The 11,719-nt window shown below is 38.2% G+C and overlaps 1 protein-coding gene across 1 annotated transcript; it reads right to left on the bottom strand.

Annotated features, from left to right (window-relative positions):
* Positions 1–11,308, bottom strand: LOC143848313 (Mitochondrial substrate carrier family protein). Its single transcript, XM_077357225.1, has 6 exons — positions 11,029–11,308; positions 10,705–10,788; positions 8,234–8,295; positions 2,680–3,041; positions 453–667; positions 1–353 (listed from the first exon to the last, which is right to left on the bottom strand). Exons 1-6 carry the CDS (start codon positions 11,143–11,145, stop codon positions 297–299), a joined length of 897 nt encoding a protein of 298 aa, XP_077213340.1. The 5' UTR covers positions 11,146–11,308; the 3' UTR covers positions 1–296.
* Positions 11,309–11,719: the final 411 nt, after the last annotated feature.

Below are 11,719 nucleotides of genomic sequence, written 5' to 3'. Positions count from 1 at the left end.
TCAAGTGGAAATCTATCATTCAAATATTGATGCCAAAAGTTTCTAATATCACTTTAAAACACAACAAGTTCAAGGCTATGGTGGCTACAAGGCTACCAAAGATAAACCACTTCAGCATTATTCTGATGCAGCTACTGCAAAATATTATTATATCCTATGAAATGTGCAAAAATTCTCCTGAAGTAATTGAAGGTTATCAAATTGCCAAAACCAGCCTCAACTACATTACAGAGCCGAAATCTTATTGTAATGGTTAAAGCTCAAATCCAGTGACGATGAATTCCTTGGTTGGAACTCTACAATCCAGCAGATTTTTGCAGCTTTTGGATTTGGTTCAAGAATATCCACGTCATCTGCAGAACAACCCACCTTACAGTCAATAAATCAAACAGGAAGCAAGCTGAATGATGTGAGTTATCAAGACAACAAAGCAAGACAAAAAATAAATTTACCATGACATGAGGGGCAATCCTAACACAGTAAACAGGAAATCCGGTGTAGAATTTTAAGGGTCCGCCCGCTTTCATCGTCTTCATGACACAGTCAAAAGAGCCGGTGTATGGGTATTTCCCAGAGGCATCAGGCTGCATTTTTTGTATTTGGGTTTTAACATAATCAAAGGGTAAACTGCAAGCTGCTGCAAAGAATCCTGAAACAGCACTAGCTCCTGCAACCAAAAAAGACATCATAATCAAACCAACCTTAATGAAAGACACCCTTAAATGTACATAATGAGACACCAACTTTCCTTTAGGCCACGGTTGGATACCCACGAGATTTACATTTGGATTTCTCACATTTGCAGTTAAGGTTTGGAACTGGATCAGATCCCTTAGATTTCCAAATCAGCTACAACAGTGAAAAAAATCCGATTTTCAAATCTGTTCTGCAAGACATTATTTGGAAATAAAAATTTGTGGCAATTAACTTCACCCTTGCTGCTGCAGCAGCGAGACATGAGCATGAGGATGATTGATGTATTTTGTATCCAAAACTCAAATCCAAATCCAAATACAAAAACATGAGGTATCCAAACGTGGCCTTATATTTTTATCCTCTAGAATCCATCAAATAACATAAAGAGAATGAAGTACACGTCCAGCCCCATCAACGGAAAATATGAAGCTGGGATGGCAAAAGCATAACATTTACATCAACTGGACATTAGGCTAAGCCAAGCTTGATGCTGCAGCCGCTCGGGTGAGATACAAGCAACGCCAATATTGTACGAATATTCTAAAAGCAAATATGATGAAAACCAACTTGACACCAACAAAAACGCAAATATGGCTAAACCTGGGCAAATTAAAGGTCTTTAGTTGCTTGAGTTGGAAAACCCTTGCCCCACCACCCCTGCACTGGTGCAACTTGGGCGGGCTCAACCCGAACCCGGCGAGTTCAACCTCGAAAAAAGTCGGGTTGGGTTGAGTTTGGGTCGGGTTCGGGTCGAGGGCTTGGGCAACCCGACCCCCGAGTCAACCTGACATTTTTAATAAATTTTTTTATTTTTTAAGCTTAAAATCTCGGGTTGAACTCAGGTCGGGTTGGCAAAAAGGGTTCCTCAGGTCGGGTCGAACCTCGTCGGGTTGGCCTCAACCCGACCCGAGTTTCACCCCCCCGGTCAAAACTCAATCTGGACTGGACATACTACGGGCTTTCAATCTTTCATATAAACACTACGTGTTTTCAGTCCCTTCAAATTCTATTCAAATTTTGATGCAGACCTACAGATACACTGGCCATTGTATGAATTACCACCTATCTTTTTACACATCCTTTCATACAAATTGAACAAAAAATGATGTTACACAAATATAAGACTAACAGAAACAGAAGTTCAATGGTAAGGAAAAGCAAACAAAAAGAAGGCAACACGTGCAAGGGAAGATCCATGCGAGAGCTACAAATTCTCAGAGGTAAAAATATAAAAAAGGGAGCACTGAAGGAAAAGTTCAAAACCAAATATAGACTAGCAAATTCAATTTTAGCAGAGATGCTACTTAGTACGCACCATAGAGAGACCAAATTACCAACTCATGATTACCTCCTCGGAAGTAAACTAACAAGTAACAACAATCATTTTAGAAAATCTACTTTCTATATTTCATTCAAGTTTCTCAATTCATGAACTCTTCAGCTTCCCAGTATGTAAAGACTAGAACACAGAAACAGAAAAATATAAAATAAATAGATGACAGATGGTTGGGTCACTGTATCAAGAAGAAATTCAACATGAAAAAGGATTACATCTTGAGTGTGCAGGATGTAACGTTACATAGAATGGGAGTCGAGAGCATATAACATTCTCAAAGTACTGTGCAAATTATTAAAAAAAAATGAAATTGCAAAATGGCATGCTGACATTAAGCTATAACATATGTAGTGTAACTATATTAGGTTTAAGCATAGAAGCTCAGAAGTTTACGAGGAGGCTTACACAGTACTGTTGCTTTACCAAAGAAGAATGCCATAAAATCTTAAAACTTCAGCAGTTCACTGAAGGGCATAATTATATTAATTGAACGCAAAATCCAATGCAGCACCAGTTTGCTTGCTTAAGGAGAGGAAAACATGCATCTAATTACTGCACTAGATATTTGAATGAAGCCTATGACTAAGTATTCAAACATTTTCTAGCGGAGAACGATATACACAGAGATAAATGGTTAAGAATCTTACCCACTACTGTACTAGCTTCACCAAAACCAAGAGAATCCTTGAAAAGCTCAACACTTTGATCATAAGAGGCGAGCATCCCCATATTCAACGCCATTGCTCTCACTACTGTAGGACCAGCACCTTTCCAGAGTGCCAGAACCCCTTCATCAGCAACAATACGATACAATGCATGGAATGCATTTGTGTAATTACGGCGTTGGGCGGCAGGTAACGTGGCATCAGCTTGCATACGAATGAGCGCCAAATCAGCCGGACTTCCGAAACATGCTCCAATTGCGCCAGCTGTAAGCCCGCAAAGGGCTTTTTGATAGAGAGGTAGTGGTTTCCCATCATTCGCAACAATTGCTTTGTTTGTCAAAATCCTAAGCAGCATGATACAAGTCATTGTTACTAGCTAATAAAGAAATTATCGCATAGGAGTTGCAATGTTAAGAAATCTGAAACATGCTTGCATGCAGTATACATGTTCAATCACGGCTAAGAAATGAATAACAAAAACAGCGTCAAGGGTTAAATCTTCATCCATGGGAAATGGGCAACCATTAGATAAATCTAGAGCGCTGAGAAAATAAAGTAGTCTACAAAAACTTTCTATAAAAGCACATGAAACAAAAGGATGAAGGAAATATATCTGTAAAAAATTGGACTCTGAAAGGTAGGCCAATCCGAGCATTCATTGTAAGAATAGGATTTCCAAACACATTTTCACCTCTTCATTGATGATTAACACAAGAATCCATCACTATGCATTAGTTCCAAAGGACATGTATCAATGTTATTTGCTTTCATGATGGACTTGGCTTTCTTTTGAGAGAGAGAGAGAGAGAGAGAGAGAGAGAGAGAGAGAGAGAGAGAGAGAGAGAGAGAGAGAGAGATCTGTGCAACTACAACCTAGACATCTCTTTTTAGTTTTTTGACACCAAGGATAGTTTGACATTCCACCACACAACACTCTAGGACACATACTGACAAAGTGTCCAGGTGGCATTATAAAATAGAATCATGTCGATTTTTTTTGAATGGCTGAATCATGTCCTTATTACTCATCAAGGTATATTGGAACACTTCATATCCCCTGTTGCAATTTTAAATAGAAAAACTTTGTACGTCCAATGCACTGAATTATTAACGCAATAAATGGGCATCTAGTTTTTTTTAATGGCAGCATCCAGCATTTATAAGGCTTAGTTTCAGTTATCCCAAGTCTTACTTTTGTCAAGCCTAGGGAAAACCTAGACACATGTCGCAAATCGAGTATTACTCATAAAGTTATATTGGGAGTTGGGACACTTCATGCCCTATGTTGCAATTTTTAATAGAAAAGATTGTATGCCAAAACATTGTACACCCAATGTGTTGAATTATTAATGCGATAAAGGTATTGCTAGCGTCCATCGCAAAAGGCATTTCAAGGCTGGTCTGTTGCATGTCAGACCACCCACCTCGTGAATGGAGACAAAAGATTTTGTCTCCATTCACAAGGTGGCAGGTCTGACATGCGACAGACCAGCTGCGAAATGCCTTTTGGGATGGACCCTAGCAAATCCCATCTAGCATTTATAAGACTTTATTTTTGGTTATCCCTAGTCTTAGTTTTGTAAAGTAGGTATATGTTCATGGCCGGTTTCCATTACTAGGTTACATAAGCTTTGATGATTGGGATTCTCTTCAATTGGGATCTTCCTTACTCCACAAAGCATTTCAGAAAAAAAGACATCTGTTTGGAAAATGTAAACCAGGTGCGCTTCAATTTATTAGTAATAAAAGGATAATTTCTAAGGAAATTAATGTGACCCTTGCTCCAAAGTAAAGAACAAAGTAGTAAAAGGATTATTTCAATGGGAATTAATGTGACCCTTGCTCCAAAGTAAAGAACAAAGTAGTAAAAGGATTATTTCAATGGAAATTAATGTGACCCTTGCTCAAAGTTAAGAACAAAGTAGTAAAAGGATTTCTAAGGAAATTAATGTGGGCCCTTGCTCAAAAGTAAAGAACAAAAATCACATGCCTTCAAAGGCCTCTGATAGATGTAAGTGTTTGAAGTCTGAGCAATCTGAACATTGGGATCTAGCCAGTGTAGAAAGCAAAGATGGAGTCAGCAACTAAAGAAAATATCTAAAACTAAAACTACAGAATACAATCCTGTCAGCTTCGCTGTACTCATGTAAACATCATGCGGGTTTAAGAAAGGACAAATTTCGAGCAGTGGTTCAAAACACAGATATGGGCTAAAACATGGCCAAAGTAAAGCCTAGTAGACACGAAGCTGTGCGTCACGGCTGAGTACTCATTGAAGCGGTCATAACTCAAGAGAGTCAAAGGATTTTTAATTGACTTGGTAGGGCAAAATGCAGTCTCGGACGAGAACTCGACCAAGGTAAAACGGAGTCGACTCGGGTGTGTCCTCGGGTGTGTCCGTGTTGAAACAATGATATCAAAAACTTGAGGTGGTGATTTTAGACCAACTGGGAGGTCTTTAAAGCTTCGAAAGCTGCGTAGGATTTGAACTATTCACAAACAATGATTTCGCTCCAAGTTAGGTTCTGGCATGATATTTGGTGTTTGCAGCTTCCGCTTAAGGAGTTATTCCCCAATCTATTCACTGAAGCAACTGCCAAGGATAGTTTTGTGAGTGACTGCTTTGAGAGAGGAGACTCAAATGCGGTATGGTCCTTGGCATTCAGAAGGAACTTTTTTGATAGAGAGCTTAAGTCGGTTGAGAGTCTAATGAGATTTTTTGAAAAGGTTTTACATAAAGATGGACAGTGAGGATAAACGGGTTTGAATCTAGAACTCTTCAGGGGTGTTCATGGTAAAATCATTTTACCATCACCTTGTGTCTAGTCCCGCATCTTCCAAAGTTGCTAGAGTATGGACCTTCCAGGTGCCGCCCAGGGTATGCTTCTTTGGATGGGCTGCCTTTCAAAATAGAATCCATACCGTCAACTTCCTTCGCAAAAGGGAGATGTTGGTCATTGACCACTGTACTCTTTGTATAGAGGCAGGGAAATCGGCAATTCAATGTTACCTGGAACGCGGTTCGTTCCGGTACATGGAACGGGAACGGGTACGGGGTACGATGGCAGCCCGGTATGCGGTACGATGAGGGTGTATATATATATATATATATATATATATATATATATATATATATATATATATAATTTCATGTATTTCTACAAGAATGTCATTCCATAGTACATACTATATACATTTAATACACAAAATATAAAAACCTCATGTATGTCATTCGTATTTTTTCAAAAAGAAAGTTCTCGTTGGAATATATAATATACTTCCATAGTCCATACTACATCCATTTAATAAAAAAAAAAAAAAAAACCTCATGTATGCCCTACATATTTTTTTCAAAAATAAAGCTTTAGTTCCAATTCAACCCAAAATATATAAAATTTGTAGCTCTCTCTCCATCTTTCTCTTAGTCTATATGCATCTCTTTCTTTCTCTCCTGCGGGTCGCCGCAGTTCGTCATTTTTGGTGATCTGGGTCGCTAGCGAACCACGTTTGGGATCGTGCGACCCCGGATCGCGGATCCAAGGGCGATGGCGAATCCGGTAACTATGATCGGCATACCATATTTTTTTTGGAGGGTGGCCAGGGAGATGTGGAGACGTATTCTTAGAAGGTTTGGGCTATCTTGGGTCTTCCCCCTCCAAGCTTATTGATGTCTTGGAGGGGTGGACGTCCGTCCAGTGGAAGAAGAAAGACAAAATTCTTTGGAATGTGTCATTAATGGCAATCTTGTGGGTACTATGGAAAAAAAGGAATACTAGAGTGTTTGAGGGTAGCTCTAAAAATGCTCTAAAAATGCCACTTTTCTTTACTATAAAGTGGCGCCCTTGTTATCTCATGGAAGAGAATTCTCCTGTGCTTTAAGTTTGTATCCGCTTACGACCTTTGGAATGGGTGGCAGGAGATTTGTATGAGCAACGAGCGGCGCACCAAGATCTTGTTGGCTTGGGAACCCCTCCAGTGGGCTGCCTAACGTTTAACTTTGATGGATCGAGTTTTGGAAACCCTGGCTCGGCTGGTATTGGTGGGGTTTTGAGAGATCATGCAAGGTCTGTGATTTGGGCTTTCACGGACCATTTGGTATTGCCGATATGCTAGTGAGGCGGAGGTGAGAGCTGCTCGCCAAGGAATAAAATTATTTGCAGCAGAGAGGGAGGATAAAACAGTGGTGGAGGGGGACTATATCAATGTGATTAGATGGCTCAGTGGTGTGCACGAATGCCCTTGGAGACTTGATCACCCTTTTGTTGAGATTCGTGACTGGATGGGAGCAATGAACCTATCTTTCCGTCATGTTAAGAGGTCCTCTAACGATGTTGCAGATAGACTTGTCAGGAGTCGGGTACTTCCAAGGAGGAAGTGGAATTATTTGATGATTTACCACCTTGAGGGGATGTGGCTCCTTGTTTCATTTGTCATCATGTTCCTTTATGTCATCTATTTGCTTTCTCTATCTTGTATTTCTTCACTGATGTATGACCATATTGGTCTCTCTATTTTCTATCTATAAAATGACGACCATTCAGAAAAAAAAGAGTTGACACTCGGAAGTGAATGCGAGGCGCGATGAGGAAAGTGGAAGAGGGAAGCGAGAAGCGGAAATCTTTAAAGAAGGTAAAAAGGAAACGCATGGGAATCATCCTTGGAAGCTAACATGAAGCATGTGGTGAGCCTCATTGGAAGCGAATAAAAAGTGTGTATAACGAATAAGGTTATTGTACGTAAGGGAGGAAGGGTTAGTATCGGTAGGAATTCCAAGTAGTAAATAAAGTTTCGTGGATGATTAGAATTACACATTTTAAGGATTTAAAACTTTCTTTGTTTTATTCATCTAGATTTAATGTAAAGTTTTTGGAAAAAGATTCATGTAAGTTCCATTAGAAACGTAGGATGAGTTTTTTTTTTTTAAATAACTCTTTTTAAATACGCCCATTCGGCATTATCAAAAGGCCAAAATCCTCATTTAGGAAAAAACAATCACCTAAATAGGTAGTGTAAATGGGTAGGAAGCTTGCTTCCCTTATATTTGGGAAGCGAGAAGAACTTAGCTTCCAAATCAAGTTACTAGGGAAGTGAGCTTCCCATTTCACAAGGAAATATTTGATAATGACCTATACAAAACTGTCCTCTAACCCCAAAAACGAATCAAATGACAATTATAGCCCTATGAATAAAATAAAACACCTAAAGCACTTATACTGGTCCCTCAGAAAGTGGTAATGAAAGAACACAAAGAAGAAAATAACCAGTTAAAAGAAAAAAAAAAGAGCCTAAGATCTACAAGGATAAACATTTTTTCATCTAAGAAATCCCCTCAATATAAAAAGTGCTAACTTTAAAAAGAACTACTGGGGGCAATAAAAGATAACAAAAAAGCTCCCCACATGAAACCGGGAACAAATTATTTACCAACCTTTCAAGCCCGTTCAACGTATACAAAAACATTAATATAAGATAAAACACCATGTATCATATCATGCAATTTTCATAAATTTGTATTTCAAGTGCAGAGATGTCTCACCTGAAAGATCCAAGTCGTGCAGTTGTGTATGTAGCTTGCCTGAGCAATCCAGCTGACAGCCCCTACTCCAGAAAAATGTAGTTTAGATACAGTAAAAAAAGTTCTCTGCATGAAAGTGGAGGGCAGGTTCAAACCTGAACAGGTTGATGAGTAGTCTATTTAAAATTATGCGAAGAAATGATGCTTCACATAATGTACTAGCAAACATATAATGGTAATTGGTAATTTGGTATGTAAAAGTATCTACACCTTGTATTTAGAAACAAGAAACAATGAGAGAATTAATCGTATAATGTTACATAACCTTTAGAAAAACTTAAAAGTTTCTACACCTTGTATTTAGAAGCAAGAAACAATTAGAGAATTAAGCATATAATGTTACTTAAACTTTAAAAGTTTCTACACCTTGTATTTAGAAAAACTCAAGTAAGGTTCGAGGATTTTTTTGATTTGTTAAGAGTTAGTTGTCACTCCTCTAGGGGTGCGTAGATAGCAAGCTCACAAAATGGAATGGTCACTTGCTATCAAAGGTAGCTAAGACAAACATGTTTTCAGTAGAAGTACATTTTACAAACTTATCACGCATCGTGTGTTTAGACAACATCAGCCCATAAAGCTGGTCTAGGACCCTCCTTTAGTCAATATTCCGTGTGAAGATTCTCTCAGAAAGCTCTCGATCTCCTATTCATTCTTAATTGGACCTGCAATGCATCTCATGGTTCTCCAAATCGATTATTATGACAGCCCATGTAACCCCTTTTTCAAAAACTCATAAAATCTTCAATAGCGAGCAGACTATCAGATTTCTTTAGCACATTATAAATGGAAAAAAACACTCCTAGAATCATCTTCCAATATAAATTGTAGCAAATTAGAGATACACATCGAAGCTTTTAGGTTTCTTTTCTTTAGAGATACACATCAAAGTTTTTAGGTTTCTTTTCTTTAGAGATACACATCAAAGTTTTTGGCTCTCATATTTAATTTCATTTCTATTGTCCCAACTAGACTACTATATTTCAAAAAGGCTCTGTTTCTTTCGATGTAATAGAGGAGAAAAACAAATTTATGCCCTTTTTTAAGTGGAAAAATGGGCGAAAAATTTGTTTTACACCCATTTCTTGTCGAAAGAAATGGAGCGTAAAGAAACCAAAGAAAAATACTAGCTAAGCATTTATGATATCTCTCTGTTGATCTTGCACATATATTATTTGGACAAAGTGGTCAACTAGGTATAACAAGATCTTCAAGATGATAACATGGTCAGCTAGGTACAACAAAATCTTCAGGAACATATCAAGTATAGAGGTTCCATTGTTGAGGTGGGTACATTGTTGAGGAGAGGACTCTTGGCTTTCCATTTCAAGTCCTTTTCCATAGTTCTATTACTAAATGAATGCAAGTTAGAATTCCCCATTAAGGATGCAATTAAGGAATCTTGGCTTTCCATTGTTGAGGAGAAAACTCTTGGCTTTCTATGCCAAGCCTTTTTCCATAGTTCTATCACTAAACGAATGCAGCTACGAATCTTGGTATCACTGACAAAGGATGGATAGAACTAAAATATGATGGAAGAACAAGGGCAATCATGAAAAGGCGGTGCCAACATTTTCATAAAAATAGCCAAAAGACTTCTTGGATGTCTTGTTATGTAGGATTGGGGTGGTGGTGGTGGTGGGGTGGGGGCACAAAAAGATAAGCTTGCTGGCTCGAATTAGCAAGTGCATATATTCTATGCAATGAAGGTAGACACTCCAAACTCCACATTGACTAGAGCACCTCTTGATATGTCTCAGAAAACCAATATCAGTTTTCTGTTGAGAGTTAGAATATAAGGAGATGCCTTAAAAATCAGCAATTGGATAAAGTGGAAAACTTAGAATCACTGGAATTCCTCCTTTGTACAACATCAACAAACTCCTCAAAAGAAGGATTGACTTGGAAACTCCTCAAACTTGGAGAGAGAGAGAGAGAGAGAGAGAGAGAGGACAAGGAGGAACAATGATAACTCAAATCCACGGATAACTGAGCAGGGAGATGATTCAAGAGACTCGCATTCGCTACCCAAACTAAATTCAAGAGAAAAAAAAAAAAACACGCTAGAGAATGCTCGTAATGTAAAATTTTGAAAATTGGAAATAATGATTCTCAAATTTTCCACCTCAATTGTCCAAATGGACTTTAACTCAGAATGCTCACGCTAAAACATAATCTCCATTAGAGCAAAAGTTTTACTGATTTCTTCATTTGAGTTTCAAATCCAGTTCTGAATGACATCAAATTAGAAGATTCACCTTCTTAGCTGCTTCCAATTCATAACAAATACCAGATCCAAAACCTTTATACCATGATTCATTGACATATCAATAAATACCGCCATACCCAACTGAAATCTAAACCAAAAAAAAAACACAAAAACACTAGAAAAAAAGAAGAAGCAAAAGAACATTCATCACGTTTTCAGACCAAACCTTATAAAAGGCGCCAAGACCCTCTTCACGGAGCATGGTCCGAGAGATGTATCCAGCCGATCCTTGACCCAGTTGAATTCTCACCTAAAAGGAATATTAAAAAAAAAAGAGCAAATAAATCAAGATCAATTCAATACTCACACAAAAACATCAACCCTAGAGAACCCATCTCTCATTCAATCAAAAACACCAAATGAGAAAATACCCATCTGACCAATCACCACAGACCCCCCAAAAAAATCATTTTCTTGTAAAAACTGATCCATTTCTAGAAAACCCATCAAGGAAAAATCAAAGAAATACCAAAAAAAAAAGTTGAAATACCTTGATCATATCAACAGGTTGTATAACGCAAGTGGCAAGCATTCCAGCAGTTCCACCATTAACGAATGGCTTGACAGTGGGCCAGACTCCGCTAGATTTCGATTTTTCCTCTCCCATCTCGTTAGATCGTCGGAAAAAAACAGGGGAGAGAGAAAGAAGCAGAGGAAAATGAGAGATAAGAAAAGAAGAGAAACCAAGTCCAAGCTAAAATGGAGTAGGGTTTTTAGTTTTGGGAGAAAATTATATGCCCCTGTTTGGCGTATTTGGCTTTGACGGAGTGATATAAGGAGACGCATCTTTAGGGCGTCTGAGTGCTGTCTTAACGAGGAGCGGAAAGTGCTCTGCTTCATTGCTTTGTTAAAAAAAAGGGTATTTTTGGCAAAAGAAGTGTTTTACTTTGATTTATTTGCAAAAAAGGGTGTTCTAGTTTGACAATTTGTAAATAGTAATCACATGTGATTGAACTCAACTCAAACTCTTGAATGATACTTTGGCCATGCCACCAATCTTTGACCATAGTATCCGGGTGGATTTTTTTGACTGATAAAAGGATCAAAATGTCCCTATATGTGAACACACAAAACTATCTTATAAATAGACCAAAATATCCACGACTGTCAATGCTATGTTTTGAATCAAGGGTGTGGGACCTACCCTATCAAAACATGAGAAATTATATGATGCCCCGACT

The sequence above is a fragment of the Tasmannia lanceolata genome, unplaced genomic scaffold, assembly GCF_043159265.1.
Source record: "Tasmannia lanceolata isolate RefF3 unplaced genomic scaffold, GAP_Taslan_0.1 ptg000003l, whole genome shotgun sequence".
Lineage (NCBI taxonomy): Eukaryota > Viridiplantae > Streptophyta > Magnoliopsida > Canellales > Winteraceae > Tasmannia > Tasmannia lanceolata.
The sequence above is the reverse complement of the archived record's forward strand: the minus strand, read 5'-3'. Positions and strand labels throughout refer to the sequence as shown.

Coding starts and splice junctions, on each gene's coding strand:
- LOC143848313 (XM_077357225.1), bottom strand. CDS start 11,145: ATGGGAGAGGAAAAATCGAAATCTAGCGGAGTCTGGCCCACTGTCAAG. Junction 10,789..11,028: donor AACCTGTTGATATGATCAAG/GTATTTCAACTT, acceptor TATTCCTTTTAG/GTGAGAATTCAACTGGGTCA. Junction 3,042..8,233: donor GCACGACTTGGATCTTTCAG/GTGAGACATCTC, acceptor CATGCTGCTTAG/GATTTTGACAAACAAAGCAA.